The 23,011-nt window shown below is 53.5% G+C and overlaps 1 protein-coding gene and 1 long non-coding RNA gene across 3 annotated transcripts in view; one reads left to right on the forward strand and one right to left on the reverse strand.

Annotated features, from left to right (window-relative positions):
* Positions 1–1,981: 1,981 nt before the first annotated feature.
* LOC105704024 (alpha-mannosidase 2x) overlaps positions 1,982–23,011 on the reverse strand; it is a 64,416-nt gene continuing 43,386 nt past the window's right edge. For both annotated transcript variants that reach the window (XM_012432859.2, XM_012432861.2), the window contains exons 4-7: positions 20,085–20,177; positions 14,124–14,296; positions 12,771–12,904; positions 1,982–6,799 (exon numbers count right to left, since the gene is read on the reverse strand). In XM_012432859.2, coding sequence (XP_012288282.1) covers positions 4,191–6,799; positions 12,771–12,904; positions 14,124–14,296; positions 20,085–20,177 — 3,009 coding nt within the window. In that variant the 3' untranslated portion in view covers positions 1,982–4,190. The remainder of the gene's footprint in view (positions 6,800–12,770; positions 12,905–14,123; positions 14,297–20,084; positions 20,178–23,011) is intronic.
* LOC111674383 lies at positions 6,733–14,149 on the forward strand. Its single transcript, XR_002762423.1, has 3 exons — positions 6,733–6,820; positions 11,920–12,340; positions 14,069–14,149. It is a non-coding gene; the product is annotated as an uncharacterized LOC111674383 (long non-coding RNA).

Raw genomic sequence — 23,011 nt, forward strand, 5'->3', positions numbered from 1 at the left:
CGAGCTCCTCACTGGTTCTCGTTCGCACATACTAATTCCTGTCTCCGCTTTAACCGTAATTCATGCTCGACTAATCTCTCGCAACGCCTCCCTTTGGGTCCTTAAGGTGATGCGAAAGGGTCATTCTGTATATATCAATACGCGAAAATAAAAATTTTTCTCCAAACTGGGTGCGCCGAATAATCTGATACTTGATAGAACTAAAAGAAAAAAATTGATGTAATGGAAAAAAGTCTACGTCGGTGCAATACGTAACCCTCGAGCACCACCCGCGAGGATGTCTACGTCCTTCCTTTGAGAAGGGATCGCTCGAATTTCTCCTCGGAGGGAAGCAACTTCCGGTATAAAACTTCCTAACAATCGAGCTATTCTTCGCAAGAACAACTTAAATGGACCGAAGTTTTCCTCCACGGGGGCAGGATAAACATTCGAAGTAACTGCGCAGGGGGAGGCTCGCCTCGAAATAAAGGTACGTCATCGGAAGTTAACGCCAACTTTTGACATCGAGACCGCACTCGACGAGCGCTCTCCGCGTTGAGTCGGTCTCATAAACCGCCGCTTTTTACGTTCACCTGCCATTTCTCCCTTATCGCGACTCTTTCCCGAAAAGTCCAGTCGTTGGTGCGCGGAATACTCGTGACGCCTAAAAGCGGTACCCTCGAGGATAGTTTTCCATCGGAGCGAGACCGAGTCCTTAGGGTGGAAAAGGACCGTCGAACAATTTGCGAGAGAACTCGCTTAGGCGAGAGGAGGAGGAGGGGCAGGGGTAAAGTCGCGATTTATAATCCACGTCGGCCGCATTTCCATATAAATTAGCACGGCACTTTGGCACGTCAAACGAAATTTGAAATTCCTTAAGCGGCCGCCGGAAGTTTAGTCGAGCGGCCGCGATTGCCGAAACTCGGTCGGCGAGGCTGCGGTTTCGGAGGCAGCCCTTTAAACGGCCCGTCGATTTTCCAGGACCGAGTTTTCCCTCCGACCTGGACCATCCACCCGGCGATGAGAGGCAGCGACGTCCGTTTCAGCGACGGCTTTAACGCAGCGACTCTAAGGAATTCTCGCGGCAATGCAGCGGAAGAGGTATCGATCTCGGCGTAATAAAGGGAAGATCCGAGACGTCGAGGTAATGAAAGTATCGATACGCTCCCCTGAGGTACTCCGTCTGGAGCTCCTTCGAGAAAGGGGTCGGAGTAGAAAAGCGCGGCCTCCGAGAGGACCAGGGATGGGGTATGTACGGTCGTCGCAACTTTTAATTACCTATCCCTTCCGGTTCCTTTCTACCGAGGGACTCGGGCTTTATCAATGGCTTCGGCGAGCCTGCCTCTCCGCCCCGCCCCATGGCGGCGACCTAACACCTAAGGAGGGTCGTAGTTTCGAAATGGTAAGTACCATTGGTCCGACCGGCGATTTTGATCCCGTCGCTCCTGCGGGAAGACTACGGGAACGTTAACCTCGAGACGGAGTCCTCGTCCGAATCGGCGAATCGTATAATTACGGCATCGCGTGTCTTCGATGGGTCGGGCTACTCGGGAGTTCTACTCAAAGACGGAAGAGAGCCCAAGTACGGAAGTTCGTTACTCGAGGGGAAGCGTACGTACAACGATTAACGACCACGGTCCGAGTCCAACGTCGAGAGGGAGATATTATTCTTGCGGTAAGGTGTATCCTCGCTCTCGCCGCTTTCCGCTTCGGTTTAGACGATCGCACCGCGTCGACGGGGTACGAGTACGTCGGTTCTCCTTCCTGCGGTCGACGTAACAAGGTATAAATAATTCTCATTGGTCGGTGAATACATACGAATGTATTTCTCTGGACTTCTTGCTCTTCATGGACCACCGTACATTTTATTAACCCCTTTCGTGTTCGTCGGATGCTTGAAACGGTACCCAGATTTTACGTGTAACCCGATGACAAATTCCAGATTTTTATTAAAATGAAAATCCGTTTCCCTGAAGACGGATTACGAAGAAGTACTCGCTGGTACGATCGAACCAAATCATTCGCTATATTTCTTCAATAAATATAATACTACATAGTAACTTAAGGAGTTAACGTAAGATTAGTCATAGTTACGGGCGAATTGACGACACCGACAACGAATAACAGGATATAGTCGCGCGATGCTGTCGATCCTTTCGGAGATCTCTGCCATTCGTTTCGACATAGCCGATGCGAGTGCCTCAAATATACGTATCTTTTTATATACATATATCTGTTTTAACATGCGCCTAGGTGTGTATATAAATAATATGTGTACGTATATCTTCTTCTCTACAGACAGCACAAAACACGTAGTATGTTACAGTATGGATACAAACGGGGTACTAACGTCCTCGCCTGGCTTTCGTTAATGACCGTCGAATTAATTTTTCCTAATACGAATTTTTCCAACGTCCGGCACCTGCACGATACCTTTCCCGGGCGTTTACCCTTATTCGGTACAAGTGTTTCGCGTTGGCCTAGGAAAATATACGATACGGAATGCAGATCATTTGAAAGTCAGAAGCGACTCGATTCGCATGCTCGTACACGACCAAGTTCCGAGAAAGAATTGTCGGCGAAGCGAGGATTTCCCACCGTTCTTCGTGGTATTTCATTAACGCGATTTCGCCCTACACGCGACGCGAAACGTCTGAGGCTCCTAGTCGAGTACATGGGAGTAAAAAGGGCCCCACGAGTTTAACGTCGTTCTCTTATCCCTCCATTTTTCGAATATCTCAAAAGCGAGAGGAAATTGTATATACATGAAACATTAATTCGCAAAGGCAGGAGCAACGAGTGAGAATTTATATTCAAATGTGCTATTACCGGGCAGCGAATAAATATTTTATATCTGTCTTGGAAATGTAAAACATTCCTTGTTAGCAGGCAGTAGCACATTTGAGTTAACGGTATATGCATATGTATACATGTATATTTAATTCGTACACGATATTCCGAGATAATATGTATATGCAAGTTATTACTGTACAATACTTACACGTCTTTGCAAAATGTAGAAAACGCTTCTTTTTTTTTCTTTTTTTTTTTCCCCATAGGAATACCTTGGAAGTGTTTCAAGATCTCGGTGACTTTACGATTATAAAATAGATCGTTAACGGGCTGTCGCCCTTACAAGAATTACTCCGGCAGTTTTACACCCACGTACTTAACCGTTGCCCAAGGTTCGTCGCAGGGAGTCAAAGTCAACAAAGAAACCCAGCGAGCATTTGCCTTCTGGTACCTATTACTCATCTTGATTTAAACGAAGTAATACACACATTACCCGAGTGTCATATATTCACACGACGCGACAGGTCCATTGCCAAGTGCGCGCAATCACTGAACAATCTCTGGAGAGTATATCATAGCCAGCCAACTCTATTAAATCGTTCTCTTCTCAGTCCCAAGAAATATACCCAATTTCCAAGTATTGGCAACTTGACCTAGTGAATCACCGTGAACGTTTAGAGGTAAAGCTCGCAATGAGTTGACGTAATTAATTAGAATTATTTACAATGCTTTCCACGGTAGCGTTTAAGATCATTTCTCTGGTTCGCTTTAAGGTGTTACGAAATTTACTTAAAGCGACCGGCAAGGATGCGGAAGATCGGCGCTCCAACCCAGACTTTCTTTCCTTTCTTTCCCTCCTAATATTGCACACATCGCGAACTGCAAGACGCTGCCAACGTCGCCATAAAGATCGCAAAGGTCTTGCATGCTCTTGTGACGTCTTCGTTTTATTACATCCATCGCGATCGGATTTCGCCCAAAGTCTTTTCTTTCCTCGGAGAGATCCTTGATGAATAAAACGGCTGAGATATGAAAATAGGTGAGCTTTACAATATTTCCCTTAGCACGATAAAGTTACTCGTAGTAAAGTCCCGGCTGATATGTACAACATTACACGTGGTACCTGTTTCAAGTGCTGAATGATTCCTTCGCGATCGTCGCCAAGCTCATCGGGTCGGACAGGGAATCACTTTTTTGTTCCCAAGTCATTCAGAGGTAGGACGACGCAAAGTTCGAACACCCCCTACGTCATTAAATCCGTTAATCGTTTCCTTCTCCGAGAAGTCGTCAACTTTTTAATACACCTCGCGATCCATCGACGCGACCGATCGCTCGTCCGCGTTTGCCGCCCGAATCTAATGGAATTATTGGAAAATATATATAAAAAACGCGCGTAAACCTCCCGAAGACGAAAACCTTCACTGGACGAAGTGTACATTGTAGGTACTCAGCTCCATAGGAGGCACGTCGACGTCCCGAAGGCCGTTCTTCAGGTGCTTCTGCACCTTGGTGCCCGTCAACGAGGTCCGAGTGACGTTGACGCGCAGTCCGAAGAAGGTCGTCCCCAGCGCTATCTTGTCCCCCAAAGGACAATTCTTCGGAACGGTGGCGGTTCCCACCGCGCAGCTGTACCCTTGCCTATGCAACACCATGAGAGCGCTGTTCGAGGGGAAGTGGGAGAGCTTCTGATCGTGGATCGTCCTCAGGTTCATCAGGTGCAGGTCGCAGGGGAAGCTCTGGGTGAGCAGCAGGACTTCCGGGGCCATCTTCACCTCGGACTCCTCGGCCTCGACGACGAACATGTCGACGGGATAGTTCAAGGCGTTGCTGAGTCGATTCGCGAAGAGGGAAGGCCTGGAGTATTGGTCCTTCTCCCCGACCACGTCCTCGAGCAGGAGCCAATGCTTGATTACGGTCCTTCGATTGTCCAGGAGACCCTCGCCCATGCCTCTGGAGTCGTCGTACAGCGTCCTCCTGTCCAGCATGACTTCCAGCCACCCTGGCTGGTAGCTCGCCGCTCCCTGTCCGTGGTTCACCAGCAGCGTCAACCGGTGGGTCGTGTCCTCTATGTACGCCATCGTCGTGATCGGGAAATAATTACCCTCGATGCCGATCCTCTCTATCCTGGTCCTCTTGATCATCTGGTGGCCGTTCAAGTCGGTGTAGATCTGCGGCGGGTCGCCGTTCAGGATATCGGTCTGCAGGCGCATGAACATCTCGGTCTCCCTGTTCTTCGGCGGAGTCTCGAAGTCGACGATGTTCCTGAGGTAGATGGCCTCCGAAAGGCCGCCTTCCTGGTGGTAGATGGCCACGTGGTGAGTTAGGAGCTTCCCGTACTCGACGGTGAGTCTGGAGCTCAGGGAGCCGGAGACTATGTAGATCTTCTGGTGCGGCGTGTAGGCCTCCAGCACGTCCTTGTCGGTGTCGCGCAGATTCGGGTCGGGCATGAAGAGGTACGCCCCGCTGTGGAACTGAGCGGACGGATACGCCGCAAATTGTATCGCGCATTGCATGATCTTCCCCGTCGACTTACGAGTGACTCTTTTCAGGAATCCCGACTGACCGTCGAAGAGCAGCTTCATGCGCTGGTTCTCCAGCTGCACGTCGCCCGACTGCATGGGCTTGATGGGGAAGACGTTGTCTCTGCCGCACCTGTTGCAGTACACGGTGGACATGGCCTCGGTGGGGACTCGATCGATCTGCTGGAGGTGATACGTGGCGATGGACAGGGGCTTCAAATCGGCCACGAAGAGCACGATGTACACGTCATGAGTTATACCAGTCGCGTTCATCACGGGAACGATTTGGTAAGATATAGGGCTCATCCGAGGATCCAGAATCCTGACCCTGTAGCTGGTCACTTTCAGAGTGATCACCTCTTCCCTCGGCTGAGCGAGGGAATTGAACAGGACGATCTTCTTGGTCTCCTTCGGGTTCACGGTTATCGGGATCTTCTTCGGCAGCTTCTCGTAGCTGTCCCGGTCCGACTCGGGCAGGACGAAGACGGTGTTACCCTTCACTCCGGCACCGGCCAGAGACTGGATGACGAAGCTCTGCAGACTCGTCATGTCGGACATGGACTCGAAGAGCTTCAAGGCGTAATCCTTCATTACGAAAGACTTGGATGTACCGGTGATGGCGTCGTGGTGCTGGAACAGACCCAGATTCCTCCTGGCCTTGACGAGCTTCTCGAAGTAGGTCTCGAAGAGCTTTATATCCGTCCCGGACTGCTTCGCCATGTTCAAGGCAACCGTGTACAAGATCTCCGCGGATCGGAGGTTCGCCTCGAGCTCCCGGTCCAGGATCTTCATGTACGGCCTCGTGGTGAAGTAGCCGCTCCAGTAGGCCGGTCTGCCCTCACTGAAGATATCCGAGTAGACGAAGAAGTCCCCCTTGAAGGTCGGGAACTTTTCCACTCGCTTCTCCACCTCGCGGAAGTAGTCCCGGGGGGTGCCGAAAACGACCTCGGCGTGGTAGTCGTCCTTGCGACTGTTGATGTAGTCCAGGAGGATCTTGTAATTCGTGTACTGCTGGTCCCACTCGATAGGGTGGTCGTACCGGAAGTCGTCCCCCAGGGGCATCAGGACCACGTTGTGCGGAAACAGCGAACCCGTCCTCGAGTACTGCTCCAGGAGGAGCTCCGCCATCTGCTTGACGTTCACCTCGGTGATGTCGACCGCCTTTACCGAGTACTCCGTGTACTCTCCCCGGATCTTCCTGAAGTCAAAGTTCAGGCACACGTGGGGATGCGGCCCGCACGAGTGCTTGATGTTGTAGATGTCGAAGGGCTGGTTGTGCGTAAGCATGTCCGCCGACCCGGTCTGGTCCCAGGGCTGACGCCACACGAAGTCGCCGAACTGCTTCTTGGCGAACCATTGCTTCCAGGCGTAGTGAATCCGCTGGATCACCGTGCCGGAAGCGCCGGCAGCCTTCAGGAAGTACGGGATGGTCCCTCCATGCCCGAACGGGTCCACCGCCCAGCCCGACTCCGGAGTGACGCCCAGATTCGTCTTCAGCCATTGGTGACCTGGAAGAAGCACGTGGACGTGTACGTAGGACGTAATTCTACCCGATCCGCGACCTAGGTCGCATGAACGCCCGTGCTTTCGAGGCTCGCTCGACGGAGCGTCGGGTCGATTCAATATCGATCTCGCTCGTTCTCGTCCGGACGAGCTGGCGCGAAACGGGAAACGCGTTCTCGTAAACCCAGTGTCACGGGCAGTACAGGTATGGTCGCGGTCGCAGCTGTGCCGGCTGGCACCTCTGTACACGTTAGATCGCCGAAGCTGCTTTATTAGCGGCCGATCGATAGCCAATTATTACTGGCCTCGACGGCGGGCTTTATTTCGTTAGCCGTGCCGCGTTGACACCGCCACGTTGACGCTGCCGCGTATAAGGGATGACGCGCCACCGCGAGCTCGAAAAGAAGGGACGAGAACGGCGAAGGGAATTTCCTCCGGATTCACGGACAGGGGTACGAGCCAATTGCCGAGGATGCGGTGGTACCGGTGTACCCAGGGTTCGTCCGGTACCTTAATAGAAATCGATTAATCGGCGGTCGGTAAGGTACTCGATAACTCGTCGAGCCGAGTTTCGCCCGTTCCCGGAAACTGTATCGAAAAGCGGTTAGCCGCGGCATCGCGAGTTTCCAGGGGCTCGGGTTCGTCACCGCACCGACGAGCGGTCGGCAAAATAAACCGAAATTCGGAAAACGTCCGAGGGAAATAATTCACCGCGATTCGGGAATTCGCCTCCTCGGCGTGCCCTGGAATTAATCCTCGGAGAAGAGGCGCGGTGACTAATGGAATTAACTAGAGTCGAAGGCGATGGTAGTTAACGTAATATATCCAATTCCATCCTTTCCTGTATTTTCAAGGTGGAACCCACGGATAGGAGATCGCGTCCCTCGCGGAATCGTTTTCCCAGCGGTTAATTCATCCCCTGATCTCCACTTCCGGCTGGCCTGGCGCACCAAAGCAACCCGGAGTCTTCGTAATCCACGAACGGAAACTTTCCCGTGGAACTTGTCCACCTTAATCCCCGAAATGGTAGGATCTCGCCGGACGTCTGTTCGCGTTTCGCGAAACGAGGGAGGGGACCCTAAGGAGGGAATTCGGGACTTTCCCGAGGGTCCTAAACTGCGGGGTTTGGCCATTTTTTTCGTCCCGTTTCCATAGACTCGACGCTGCCGTCGAATCTTCGGTTCGATAAGTACGAGGTACCGAGCTGATTCGCCTAGAAAGTTAGAGACTGGAACGGTCGGCCCGATTGGCTCGATGCACGGTCAGCTCGGGTTCGTTTGGTCGAAAACAAAACGTCACCGCCGTCCCGTCATCGGAGCGGGAAAGTGGGCGCCGCTGGTTAGCGGAACGCGCTTCGGGAAAATTAGAGAAAAGCGCTGACGATGCCGGTGTGCAGTTTTAACGAAGTCAAACGGAATTTGGCGAGCGAACGCCCGGAAAACCGGCTCGCTCCGTTTCCCGCGACAGAGCGAAACGGCGATTCGCAAATCGACGCGTTTTGCTTTTACAAGGCCGCTCGTTTTTCCGTCCACCCCTCCCTCCCCCCGACAGTAGCAGCACCGACGCGTTTACATTCGGACGAATAGATTCCGTTCGCTCTCGAATTTACAGCTGGGCGTTTTTGAGCCCGCCTACTAAGCGAATAGGTGACCACGGGGACCGAAACGTTGTCGGATGATACAAATAATTTCATCGGTCGCCGAAAATCGGGATTTTCACGTATAGCTTATAGGAATGGAGTATGGTACTTATAGAAGTCTGCAACCTTCGTTATCCAAGATGGCGGCACGTCCGACTCCTCCGCGGTCGCGCACCGATTCTTCGGGTCCCGTAACCGCTCCACGGTGGGAACGACAGGAAGAGGGACAAACTTCCCACCGAAGCGACGGGCAATTCCTCGGAATTCAATCGAGCCCAACGAAATTCCACGGTCGCCGGCTCGGAACGAACAATCGCGGATCGACTCGCTTCGCGTTTCGCGCGCGAACCTGCATCGCTCTTCCGGTCGTCCTTCGGTCGCGATCCCTTTTCTCCTTTGTTTCGCAGCCTCCCGTGGTCCTTGTTCAGAGAGAGGGGGGGCATTTGCGCAAATCGCGATGCACCGACGTAATTCCAAGGACGTAGCAATGAACGCGTCGCACCATTGTTTCGCCGGCGCCATGGCCGCCGAGAGGACGGCGGGGGAAAATCCTCGGAATCTTCCGCGTTACACGATTAATCGATTTCCCACGACTCGCGAGCGCTCGCGGATCTCTCGAACCGTCGAATCGCGGTGACCGGGACTCGTCGAGTGCCCTGGATTAAACGACGAATCGAGTAACGCAATAATTACCGAGGTTGACCGACGTAACGAATCGAGGTGAAGTCGGGCGCGAAAATGGGAAAGAGACGGTCGGAAGGATTTTTTTCAACGCAGCCCCGAATCCGATTGACTCGTGACGTACTTCGGACGATTTTTCACGGGGTAACGACACCTCGATCCGCTCTGCAGTCATCGAATCCTTTGAAATATCAAAATGGCCGTCGAGGTCCGGCCTGGAGGGAACGCTTTCGTCTTGGACCGCTGGCCTCGTCCAGCTCGGTTCCGGAAGGGCCTCCGAGAGGGGCTTGGAAATTGCTTTAATTATTTGTTGAAGCCGCCGAGTCGCAAATTACACCGTCGCTGGTCGCCGTAACGAAGCGTTATTACGCGCCCGTCGAAAGGAGGGCCTAATACCGGCGAACAAACCATTAAACCGCACTCGGTGAGCTCGCCCGATTGCGACTCGTTAGACGCGAGCATTAAGGGCGCTCGACCCTCCCGTGATTTGCAGGACCTCACGGTTGTCGGAGAAAAACACTTCCCGCGTAATTTCGAGGCGTCGACCGTGGAAAAATAGACAATAGGCGGGTTTTTCGGTCTCGGGGACGCGACCGTCGCGACGGAGAATCGATGCCTCGGGTTCACCCCCCGGAACTCCGAAATCCCGCGCGAGACCGCGACGAGGCAGGAGAATTCGGGTCGGTAAGCCCGGCATCTCGATGCAACGCATAGCTGCACTTCCGCCAGTTATGCAAGATGCGTCCGCACCGTCTACGGGTAGTCGGAGTTCCGTTTCCTGGCGAACGAGCCGGTAATCCGAGCTCGAAGTTCGGCCTCTCTACGGTTTCCCGGGGAAATCGGGAAATCTGCTCCGCGATCGCTCCGTCCGGCCGCGACGATTACGCCGCGGCGACGCGGCCGTGCGATTAACCGGCGCGGCAATTTGTAGCGGGCGTAATTAGTGCGCGGCGCGTTCGGTGTTAAGCTGGAGCACTGGAGTCGAATTATCCCGAGCCGATACTCGCGCCATTGTCTAGCCTGCCGGGCGTGCGTCCGTGCGTTCGGCTACCGCGACGTCCGGCCGAATATTCAGCCTATCGGCGGATTTACTCGGCGTCGCGGTAATGGACGGCCATAACTCGGCCGACCGATCGATCGATGCCGGCACGCTGCGAGTCCCTGCTGAGAGGCTGCTTCAAAATTTGATAACGCCACCCCCTGAATCCGCACGATTTCGGAGATTAAGATGAGGTGAAAGTGGGGTCAGAGGTCCCGCTTAAGAAATACGAGAGAGAAATTCCAAACTGTACAACGTGAACGTGAAAGTTATAAGGGAGATCCTGAGACCCATAAAATTTGAATCGTTTAAAAATTTGCTTATAGGTATTTTTTTTTTAATGATTAAAAATTAAATGTTATGGGTGGAGGGACGTTCCTTATAGCCTACATATTCAGGTTGTAAGATGCCACTTTCGCATCCCTTTAAGTCTCCTCGTGTGACAACGACCGATCGACGATTCGGAGACGTGGGGAAAATGTGGGGAAAAAAAGAGGAGCCAGGACGTGGCCGGTACGTGGAAGAGAAAGGAACGGCCTCCCGGCAATTTCGCAAACCACGACCGTTCTCGTTAAGGATCGGCCAGGATTATCCCGATCCCGGCGCAATTGGCCCAAGGATCTAATCAGCCGAGAAACATAAAACGGTCTCGTCCCCGTTTCTACGATCGAAGTTAATCTCGCGAAAGGATGCACTTTCGTCCGGCTCCCTTAGGTATCCCTCTTTCTCCTTCTTCCTCCCTCCCGTTCCTCGAGTCTGGCTCTCCTTCGTAGCGAGCGCATCTCCGTGTCCTCCCGAAGGACTTCCCTCAGGACCTAGGAGGGCGGACTTCCGAGTCTACCGTCGATTTCGCCCAGGAAAACGTCCTTGTCCGAGAGAACAATCGGGCTGGGATCGATTCTTAATTAAAACGAGCCGTCGGGACAAATAAACGGGACAATCGGCAAAGGGATTCCGGCTCTCTCTCTCTTCCGACTCCCCAATTAATTCTCTCGCCTACGGCGCGTCCTTTCCGTCGATAACGTCTCCCTTATTATTGACGGTAAAAAGGGAGACCCTCGCGAAAGCACTCCTTTAATCGGACGCCATGGGGGACGAAGTATTTCTCCCTCTCTCTTACTTCTGTAGGAACCCCTTGGAAGATTCTATCCCGTTTTGCCAAAAATCACACTCCAAAGTTGGATAAAGAAATCGGACGGCAACGAGGGGACGTTTCGTCGATTTCGGCTCTTATCGGGACCGAGTCAGACCCGGCGCGGAGGAGCGAGATCGAACGCATCGAACTTTCGGGATAGGTCGCAGGATTCCCTCGAGGATCCGACCTAGGATCCTCTCGAGGCGCGTTATTTGAATTCGGAAAATAGGCCGGGAAATTTCAGCCAACTGGGATAACGCCGGCGTCCATTCCGATGCAAATGAGGGCTTGGCTCCCACCTAGTGCCTTGCGGCAGGCTCTTCGTTCTACCCATTAGGTCCGAATTGCGTCGGATACGAGAGAGCGAGAGAGAGGAGAGAAACCTCGAGAACGTTACTGGAAATGTTTCGGCCAGTTAGCGTTCGCCTCGTCGGACGAGCTTTTAACGTTTCCCCTCGATTTTCTTTAACGCCCTCGTTCGGGAGAATCCGCGGAGACGCCTCGATTTTACGATCTGGTCAAATCACGACATTCGCGATTGGTTTCCCGGCGAGGAATCAATAAGCCTTGACGTCGCGCCGCATCGAAGCATCGCGATTGAAAATTAAAATGATTCCTCTCGAATTTTCAGATCGCAGGGAGGGACTCCGAGCGCGTCCTGACGAAGGAAATCGAAAAACCGCCGACCATGGAGAACGAGGAGCCCTTCTCGAGGATCGAGCAAGCTCTTTGCGGTGATATCTCGAACGATATCCCGGATGGCGATACCTTCTCCGAAAACGACCCAGGAGCTCAAAGGGGTGCTCGTCTCCAAGGAGAGACCCGAGAGTATCGAGAAACTTTCAAGGATGTCCAGGATCGAGGGTATCGACGCCGAGGACCGAGACGAGGTCGGGGGGTTTCGATTCCCTGGAGGAAGGAGTATCCGAATCCGGAATCCAATCTTTCGGCGTGTCCGAGAAGCGAGCCTCGACGAGATTTCCGCACGTTGGACGCGGCCTGGAAGCGTTTTCCGCGACCTACCGTGCCATCCGTTTCCCGAGCTTTCCAAGGTCTGGAATTACCTGCCGCGTCCTGGGATCTCGATTTTTACCTCGATCGTTCCTCCCTTTCGCTCGGTTCGAGGGGATCCTGGGAACGAATCGGCGTCAGGACCCGCGAATTTACCGCGACCTTACGTTGGGAAAAACTCGCTCCTTCCGGGGAGGACGGAGGAAAAGTACCCTCGGAGAAAGAGGGATATCCGCTTCTCTGGAAATATGATAAGCGATATTCCCTGTCGAGAGTCCTGGCTCCCATTCGTTCTCGGAACGTTCCGGCTTTTCCTCTCGGTTGACTCTTCCGTCTCCGCGGGGCGGTAGCGGGGCGAAGAGTAAACATCCGCCCGTCGCGCTCCCTAAACCCTGGGGAACTTTCCGCCCGAGGTCTTCGACCCGTCGAAAACCCCCGCGAATGTCCAGGACTCGTGTCCTGTCGGCTTACCTTCGATCAGCTGATCCAACATGGCGTACACGTGCGACGTGGCCTCGTCGGTCATCACCCAACCACCGGTTGTCACCTCGAGGCGGCCCTCCTTCACCAGTCTCTTCACCACCATTTTCTTCGTCGGATGGGCACTGCAACGTCGACGAACGTTGGGAAAGCGTTATGTACGTCGGGTCGCGTCGCGACCGAGAGTAGCCTCCGCTCCCTCGTATCGTTTTATCGTTTATATCTACTTCCACCCCCAACGGGTCTTCGGGTCGACCGGAATAACCAAGGCGCGAGGTTATTTATTCCAAAATCCAGAGTTATGAATTTTCAGACAACTCGTCGTTCCCTCATCGTGGAACCAAATTAATTCATCGGAGCAACCGAATCCCCGACGGTGGATTCCCATTTTTCCTAGCTTTCCTAGACGGTGCTGCACCGAGAAAAAAAAAAGGTTCGTTGACTGAAAGAAATACGAATCGCTACGACAAAATCCTGCGATCGAGTACGTCCAGAGAAATAGCAAGAATTAGCAAAAGTCGTTTAAATCAACGATATAATTTTTTTTCTTTCAACGAAATAATTGTTTCTTGCAATTATGTATGATTCAGGCACCGATATATATTTGTTTCGGTCAACTAATATTTTTTCTCGGTGTTCCTCCTATGCCGCGGGATAAGAAGTTTGTAAAGGTCTCGAACGGAAAGTGGAGGAACGGAAAGTGGAGGATAACGTTCGTTTGGTTTTCCACGTTGGGTTTGGTATCGGCCTTCGGAGCACCTTGGACCATTTCAGGTGTATCGCGACGATGCCCGAGACGAGCGGAATCGAGTCGATCGACTCCTGGCGGGTTTTACGATCACGGGACGTTTCTATGGGGTCCTGCCGCGATTTATCCGAGACTTTTCCCCGACTTTTCCGGAGGCGGGCGCATTTTCGATCGGCACTCGCGCCACCGAGGGCGCTACTTTCCGCGACGTCGCGCTTTTCCGTGGCTTTATCTCGACTTAGCTTTCTCCCTCGTCTCGTCAACGGAAGAGTTGGCTCCGACTCTCCGCTAAAAGGTCGTCCCATTGAAAAGGCGTTCTTCGATCGCGGCGGAGTCGTATACCCTTCGCGAAAACCCACCTTCGTTCCCCGCCAAATTGCTCGTAAAATGCCCCGGACTTTTCCGACGTTAGCTTCGAATTAACTCGTAATATTTTGACCGAGGTCACGATGAATTTCGGGTCGGGGGAGTTCTCTCGTTCTCTTCAGAGGACGGAAAGAGGAGGGAGCATAGACGTAATGGATTCCCCTTTTTCCTCCAGGTCGAGCCATTTGTCTCCCCCGGGTTCCTTTTCGCTTCCGGAGTGAACAACGCACCTTTCCCACCAAAGCGACAGGAAGGACACCTCACTCCAGATGAAGGTCATGTTGGGCCACTGTTGCAGCTTCGACACCATGTTGTTCAGGATCCCCCTCGTCGAGCTGTGAAAGTACTGCTCGAAGGTTTTCAGCCATCCAGGGTCCGTGTGGCTGTGAGGGACCAGGATCACCTGCAACAAGTAATTGCAATGTCGATCAACTTCGACGCCCCCGGTTTGGAGAAAAATATTGTGAATATTTTCACATTTAGATATATCCGTATGGAATGACCCCTGCGTAACACCTTAAGCGGCGAAGGATATCACCACGACAGGTAACGCGACGGTGTCGCTCGTTAAACGCCGGCTCGACCGTAGGGCTCGTAAAGAGCGGAGGCGCCCCGCGTGGAATTCCGCAGCGCGACGGAAATTACCCCGAAATTCCCGCGACGCGTCTTCGGCGTTCCCGCTTCGACGGCGGGCGCGTGCCCGCGAGGTTCGCGGGCAAAAACCGCGTAAACGGGCCGTAACGGGTGTTTTAATGGCGGCGCGCCGAGGTTTCGACGTTAATTACAGGTGGGAAGCCCTCGCGGGTAATAAGCCGCGCGGTAATAAGTCGAGGTTAGGGGCCCGGCCCGAGGAGGAGGGACGGAGGTCGCGGGCTTATTGGTATGCATGGACGGTGAAAGGGGCGCGCGGCATCCCTTTGATACACCCCCGCCGACTTTGGCCGCACTTTCGAGGGTAAAGAGAACCCGCTAAGTGCACTCTCCCTCCGCCCGAGCAGACGGCCGCGAGTCGCGATCGGCGGATTCGTTGATAAATCACCCCGAGGACGTAGGTCGGCAAAAAAGTGGAAATTAGAAGGGGGCAGGAAGAGGAGGAAGAGAGGGACCTTGCTCCTCGTTCGGGCCGACCGAACTTCGATCGTCGCTCCTGCGACCTGGAAGGACCTCGACGAACGAGAGGAAAGGGGGACGCGGCAAGAAACCGACGCGTTCGTCGAATTTAGCCGGGAGCGACCTCGCGGTCCTTATCCGAGACAAGGACACGGAGTTGCCTATTTCTCTTCCCCTATCGCGACGGCCGCTTCTTTATGATCATCCCCCGTAACTCGACGAGCAGCCGCCAGAGACCTCGAGAGACGGGGAAGAATTCGGAAAAGGAATCGGAGCGTAAACTCGGGAGCCGAGAAAAGGTACGAGGAATTATCAGTCGTCGACGACGTCGCGATCGCCAGCGGACGAGTCGTTATCGGACGGACCGCGATCGGCTCCTTGGCGTTTCGGGGGTTGTTCTCACTTATCCGAGGAAGAATGCAATATCCTGGAAAGAATGCGTCGCGAGGCTGGCGAGGGGCGCGTATCGAATTTCGCCGCCTTCGGGGAAGAATTCAATCCAGGGCGAGGAAGTGGCTTCCGAGGTTGGGAATTTATTGGACGGGGCTAGCTCGTCCGGGTCGTCCCTTGGTCGTCCCCCTCGTCGTCTCCACGGGGTTCCGAAGGGGCCCGAGTATCGGAAAAGCCGACCCTAGGAAATCCGGGGAAGGAGCAGCGAGGAACGAGGTCCTACGTGACCTCGTCGACGCGTCGGAGGATCCGGAACGACGACCGACTTCCGGATTCCGTCGCGATCTCCCTTTCCGTTGGAAATGATCCTCGCGCTCGGGATAAAGATGGCGGAGAGAACTTCCACCGTCGCGGAGACGCGTCGCTCGCTCAGGGATGGGAAGGTGAGGCGCCACTTCGTCTCGCTTCTCGAGGTATCGAATCCCTATATCGTTCGCTCCGTGAACGTATACCGTCGCCTGCACGATCGTGAAACGCGAACGGACCTTAATTACGACGCACCGTAACGGCCTCACATCAAGAGATCATTTTCTTTAAATCAACCAAACTTTCTTTTTCTCGGTGTAGAGTTCAAACGGGACGAGTCCTTGGTAAATTGGAGTCGAAAAATATAGGGGAGCCCGCTCGTTGGATTTAGTTCGATCTCGTCGTTACTCGACAGGAGCGCGACCCGGTGCCCGATCGCTGGCAATAACCGATGGCCGAACTTTGAAAAAAGTTCCCACGGTGCAGTAAGCCCCGGTAAATATTGCTTTTACCCGCCGTTTTGAAATCGAGCAAACCCCGGGAGGGACGGGGAAAGTTTCCTCTCGCTTTCGGGCCAGGTCGAGGAAGAGCTCTCCGTTGGCCTAACCCGCGAAATTGCAAAACTTGAGCGCGAGACTTTTCGGAAAAATTCCACTTTGGGAACGTTGATTCGTCTTCGACCAAAATTAGCAGTTCGACACGGCTGACGTCGGAATATTTGGAATTCCGGTAACAACGCGGTCCGCCGTTGGCACGCGACATCCTCGTCATACCGTTCGCAAATCGATCGTGCCCGATCGTAGGTGAGAATCGATCGGCTCGCGGATAACTACTTTGTCGACCGTAAACCTAACCTAGCATCGCGTCGTTCCGTTTACGTACTCTTGGAAGGTCCATTTACGTATTCCTAGGAGTTCCATTTACGGACTCGCGAAACGCGCTCGCGTAATTCATAAACTTAATAACCTCGCGCAATTACCGGGCGAACGGGTATGCAAACTAAAATTGCCTATCGATCACGGCCGCGTAACCAGCTCGAGCAATCTAGACACGCGATCGGTGTAAGCGGAATTATCAAGAAGTATCACACGGCACGAGATGACGAAAAGGAGCTAGATTACGAGGTTCCCGTCAGTGGGGTCGATCTCGATGATAAAGCCATTTTCTAATAATCGACTTGCCGAATATCCGCCCCGCTAATTCGACCGGCTTCGCGCGATCTCTTCCTCCCCCGATCTCGGGGACATTTTCCCGGGATATAAAGTTCCTTGAAAATAACTCTGCATATTTTACGACTTCCAGAGAGTGGAAATTATCCGCCGGCAGTAACTTTAAAAGCTCCGCGAAGCTCATTCCTGGTCTCGGCTATATTTTCTTTCGCCCGTATTCAGCACTCACCTTTAGCACTAATATCATACCTGTAGAGTTAATAGTTTCGAAATAGCTATTACCGCCTACGGCGAGTACCGAAGAGGGATCTTTGAGTAATAAATCCCTCGTTAATGCCGCGCTTTGTTCTACAAATAATCCCACCTCGTGGGAAAAAAAAAATTCGAAAAAAACTCCCTTCTTAGGGAAACGTCACGTTGTAGAGTTTGAAAAGATTCGGTACATTTAGTTCGAAGAAAAGTTTTATGAGCGACTGACCCCTCGGATGAGACTTTCGCATCCCCTTAAGACAAATTTCGTACGAGGCGTCCTTCTCATCCCGTTAAGGAAGAGGCTCGATTTATACATCCGAGCGCTGTAACTTTTTATCGAGGGGACAAAAAAATGGGAAAATATGCATAGGTTTTCCCCCTTTATATCCGGACGGTCCTCCCCGGGCTTTAGAGCTCGGAAATCACGCGGCGGCTCTTACGTAGACGCGTAAAAGCGTACATGCGCCGAAACGATACATTATATAAGACATGTACATAACGTGTGTAAGAAGCACACGAGAAACTCGTTTCACGCTCGACGATCCGTCAGAAGGGTTTTCATCCCGAAGGAGTCGCGCTTAGTCCTGCCCAGCGGGTCGATTCCCCCCCGGACGCCTCGCCCCTCCCGACCCCGTTTTGCTTTTCATTTTACCTCCATTTTTATTGCATCGTTTTATTTGATCATCTCCCAAAACGACGTCCCACCCGCCCGCAAACCGTCTATCCGGGCTCGACCGGCGCCGCCCAGTGTTTCCGGGTAATATTACCCTGACCGTGTATATTACACCCTGCCGGCGGCATCCCCTTGTTAAGGGAGGATCCTGGGATATTGGCGTGTTTATAACCGGACGACGTCGGCGATGGCGACATCCCGCGCGCGGAGGGCGGAGGTTTTTATGGGAAAGAATAGGAGATCGTTATTTCGGAGCCTCTTAAAGCGCCCGATAATCTCGCGAAATGGAACGGCCTGCGCGTTACGTCGACGGACTCGAACGAGCGCCCGTCGAAGACGAGGGGGACCGTCGACCGAGAATCGGGAACACGGTTCCCGAGTTCATCTGGATTTCTGCCGCGTACGAATAGGTTCGCGAAAAAAAAAATTTCTCGTTGCGAAGTCGCGTCATTGGTCAACGATTGAAAGCCGTACACGAAGCTGTCAATTTTGAGGGCGAAGATTGATCGGACGAACTCCAGAATCGACTCCCTGGTCCACGTCCCGAAGAGGGGGCGATCTCGAGGAAGACCGCGCTCGGGGTCTCGATGACTTTAACGAGATCCGTGGGCGCGATTAATCGAATCAGGACTCGGGATTCCGAGTCGAGAAAAAATATTCGTAGGAGCGACTACTCGGAATTAGATTCGGAAGGGCCGTCGCCTCGCGTCGGATCCGCTTGATTCCAACTCGATTTGTAAAGGACGCCCAATTAAATTCGCCCTCGCGCGCACGCACACCCCCGCGGCGCCCAATTAGGTTCGAATTCAGCCGGCCGCGCAAAAGGAAGAAACGAGGGAAGTATAATAAGAGAAAGGGAGAGACGGCAGGACATCGATTAATTTCCCTCGACGAGCCGCTCTTTTCCGCCAATTTTGCCCGATCGCTTTCCCGGCCGACGCGACGCCGATTTCCCATTGAACGCTCGAGCTCGATCGGCGCCTTATTGGCTCAATTTGTGGACCTTGAGCCCAGGAGATCTCCCGAGAGCTCTCGCGTTCCCCTCGGGACCTCGGCGCCATCTCGACCGTGTCCGCGTTTCGTCTTTTTCCCTTATTATTCCCGGCGTTGTTATCGTGCCTCTTCCCGTCCCCGGATGCGCCCAACGGCGACTCTCCGGGAGAACGTCTCGAGAGTCGCGACTAAACGCGACAGCGCTGGTCCACGAGAGGGAACGGGACGTGCCTTAGAACAAAGCTGGTCCTTTCCCTTCCGAGGTCTAACGTCACCCCCTGGGGCTATCTTCGGACGTATCGGCCCGAAAGCACAGGTAATCGTGCACGCAAAGTGTGCGGACGCGTCCTGGCCCGGAAGCTTAGACGTCTTCCGAACCAGCGAAAAGAGACCCTGACCGGTCGACTTTCTCTCCCTTACCCTTAACTCCTGAATGCTTTTTACGCCCGGTTACCCTCGTAAATTCCCGTACGGACGTAACGACATCGACCCCCGAAGCGGGTCGCGTTTACGACACGGGTCGTTCCGAAACAAGGAATTACGACGCGCCGAGAGCGTCCCGGCCCCCACGAAATGTTCGTTTCGTAGCCTGGAGAGGATCCTCGAAGTTTTGGACGTCGAGGACGGCCTCGCAGCCAGAGAGGAGTCCCCTCGAATTTTCTGCGAGCCCTTCAAGTCCATTGGAAATATCGCGTCCTCCGGGCAAGAAGAACTGGAGATATCAAAATCGACGACCGGCGTCCTCGCGAAACTCGACCGATTCCGTCATCCAGGAGTCCCGTCGCCATCCTTTAGCCCCCCTTACCAGGATATACGGCGATGCGGATACAATGGCCGGATATCCACTTTGAAATTGGCAATTCAAATTTCCTCGCAAACTCCCCGGCCAGACTTGGCTTCCGTCCCTTCCGACCTTAGTTGACGAGAACGTGGGAAGATGGAGTCCATACGGAGGTACCGGCCACCTAGAGAGGCAAAACGCGAGAATCTTGGACCCCCCCCTCGAAACCCCCGGAGACGCCTCCATCGAAAAGGGGCGACCACCCCCCTGGCTGGCGGGATTCCAATTTGGCAACACGATTCGGATTGATCTGTTTGCCTTCGCGTTTAAGAATGACTTTCGGCGGTTTCGCCATTTTCGGGAGCGGACAGCACAATCGGGTGGTTGTTTCAAAGGGTGGAGGATTTTGAAAAAAATTCTTTTACGTAACCCAATCATGGTTTACGCGTCTTTTCGCGACTGTCTTCGGTACCTAAAGTTGGCTTTTGTTAACGTACAATGTCGCGGGTACCATTACCTTTAATGGCGGCCTGGTGGGGTCCTTCTTCATCTCCGCGTAGCGGGCCTCGAAGCTGTCGTCCCAGTACTCTCGAGTCCTCATCCACGACGGCTGGAAAGGCAAAAAGTTCCGATTAGTGGAACCCGTTTTAACGACGCCTTTTCTCGGGTCGATTCGGACGATCTGTCGGAGCCGTCGCAATTTCCATTTTTCGCGTCCACCTGCACTTTTTATCCCGGCTTTCTAATCCCGCCGGCCTTTCCCCGAACCGACGTCGCCTTTCATGGATATTGCTCGCGTTATGGCCACGGAGTTCCTCGGGTAACACGATACAGGTTTTCCTTACGTGTACATACGCTTCCGTAATCGCGCAAACGTGGTTTAATTACGAATATTGGCAAGTTTGTTAGCCGACGATACGTCGGGTACTCGGCAGCGTCGGAGGTGATTCATGGCGCGGGACGAAGCGTCGCTCTCCCCGAATAACGTCGCGTACTTCGCAAACATCTCGTGTACTTAGTCGCATTTATAGTTTACCTCCGATGACCGAGTAAAATCGGCTGGTCGACCGTATCGAGGTGCGGCGAAGGAAGCTCCGGGAACTGCGAGGGAACTCCTCGAGGACCTCGTCGACAAAAACGTCCGGATCGATCCTCGGCGAACTCGGTCGACGAGAGGCGGGCGAACAAAGGTGGAAAGAAAGGAAAACTCTTTCGGTTTCCGCGGACTCGGAAGACTCTCCAGTGCCTCAAGGGCAATGATTCGATAGCCATTATCTCGAAACGGAAGGGCCCGCCGAGAGGGTCGCGCGAGTCGAGGAGACGCAAGAACGCAGGGGATGCAGGAAGGACCATGATTTATGGCACGGACGAGGTAAAACGTATGGAAGTACCTTCTTCGAGGAGGAGCTTTGGATCGAGCTCCCGGCGAATAACAAACGAGGTTTTCCTCGGTCTTTGGGAACCGTTTCGGAGCGTCACGCTGAGAAAAAAAAATTAGTTGACCGAAACAAATTTATATGGTTGCCCGAATAATATATAGTCGCAAGAAACAATTATTTCGTTGAGAAAGAAAAATTCAATCAACCTCCAAAATGTTCGGGCGAGGATCCTTCCTCACGAGGTGTGGACCTCGCGACGCCGATATCGCGTAATTATTAACAATAAAGGGTGTGTCGGGGTAAATTCTCAAAGCGTCCCCGAAATTGCGGAAACGAGTCACGGAATTACTCCACAACTTCTCGGAGTTTAATCCGATCTCTAGGGTAGGTCGCTACTCGCCACCTTGAATAAGCTCCGAGTAACTCCCGGAGTTAACGGAGAAGCTTCTTTGCCGGGCTAAGAAGCGATTCCTTCGCGCATAATATCCACCCTGAGCTCGTTCTTCCGGGCAAGAAAGAGACCTCGAAATCCTTAGGGCACGTTTTCCACGGCGAGGGGCACGTTTTCCGGGAGGAGAGGCACATTTTCCGCGAGGAGGGGCACGTTTCCACCGGGGATAGCTTCGATGCTAATGGAGACATTAAAAAGCGGAGGTGGGACCGCAAGAGGCGAAACTGGGTCTCGGTCTCTTTTCTCTCCCCGATTCGACGTTCGCGATCCTTCGTCGTCTTTCGAGACCCTTCTCGATTTCGGATATTTTCCCCGGAACGAGGAACCGACCCGGGACGAACTCCTTTCTTAGCTAGGAGGAGCGCACTTCGGCGATCGACCGACGATCAAACGGTTTACGGGCTCGATCCGTGCCGAGGTTTTCTCGAAGGTAGACCGCGGGAGGACCGCGAAACGGCGGGGCTTTAAAAAGATATTGCCGGAACGTTAGGGTCGTCATTAAAGCCTCCATTTTCCCGGACCTCGTCTCCGCGTCCTCCGAACGTACGGCCGCGCTCGTAACTCTTCCCGGATTCGTTCTCGACGGAGCCTCGCCTTCTTGCGGAAAGGAGCGTCGCGACGCCGCTCGCCTCCGACTTCTCGAGGGACGGGGCGCTTCGTGGGGAAAAAATACGTGTCCTGGGAAGAGCCGGCCTCGGAACGCGCCTCGAGGACGGCGACGAACCCACTGGCACGGGTCGAAGACTCGCAGACGATAATCCGCGACTCGAGAGGACGGCTCGAAAAGCACCGACGAGGGTCCGAAGCCGAACTCCGACCTCGACGTCGAGAAGCGTCGCGACGGACGGGCGGATGGACGGACGGAAGGTGGGCGGACGGACGGGCGGGCGGACGCGCGAACGAGGCCGTGACACTAGCCAGGATTCGCGCGTTCACGGGAAATCTACGATCCCATGGCCCGGAGAGAGGAAGCCATTTGCGAGCCGGGAATCTCTAATCGATCCGGTCTTCCGGTATGCGCGCCAGAGAGTCGGCTGAACACGAGTGACCCGAACCGGCCATCGCCGGTCTTCCTTTATCCTTATCGACTCGGTGCCGATTATTCCAGACTCGGATGAGAACGTGGGCGAGAAAGTATCCACGGGGGTGCTACCCTCTTTTAGTCACCCTTTCGCGCCTCCTCGAGCAAGCGGCGCGAGTCAAAATTTTAACCCAAATAAGACCTACAATCGGAGGTCCTAAATAGGATGAAATTTTCGACTCGAGGTGCCAAATGCATTATGCCCCCGCCCCTCATCAATTTAATTTGCATTTTATGATTCCCCGGTATATCAGGGCGAAATAACACCAATCGGCAAAAACGGCGCCTCAAAGGGTACCGATCGATCGTCCTTATCGCGACGCCTCGATAACGGTTCCGCAAATCGCCTCTTGATTTACGAACCGCCCCGGGTTGGCCGGAAGTTCCTCACTTAGCGTTTTCGACTCCTGCGATTTTCCCGGAGTACGGTCGATAATGGCGCCGCGACGGGTCGTTTAATCCCACGAGCGAGGGACCACGCAACGCCGCGACGCCCTAAGAGGATAAGCGGAGTCAAGTTTGACCGAGCACTC

Source organism: Orussus abietinus, unplaced genomic scaffold (genome assembly GCF_000612105.2).
Source record: "Orussus abietinus isolate OABI.00-Male unplaced genomic scaffold, Oabi_2.0 scaffold11, whole genome shotgun sequence".
Lineage (NCBI taxonomy): Eukaryota > Metazoa > Arthropoda > Insecta > Hymenoptera > Orussidae > Orussus > Orussus abietinus.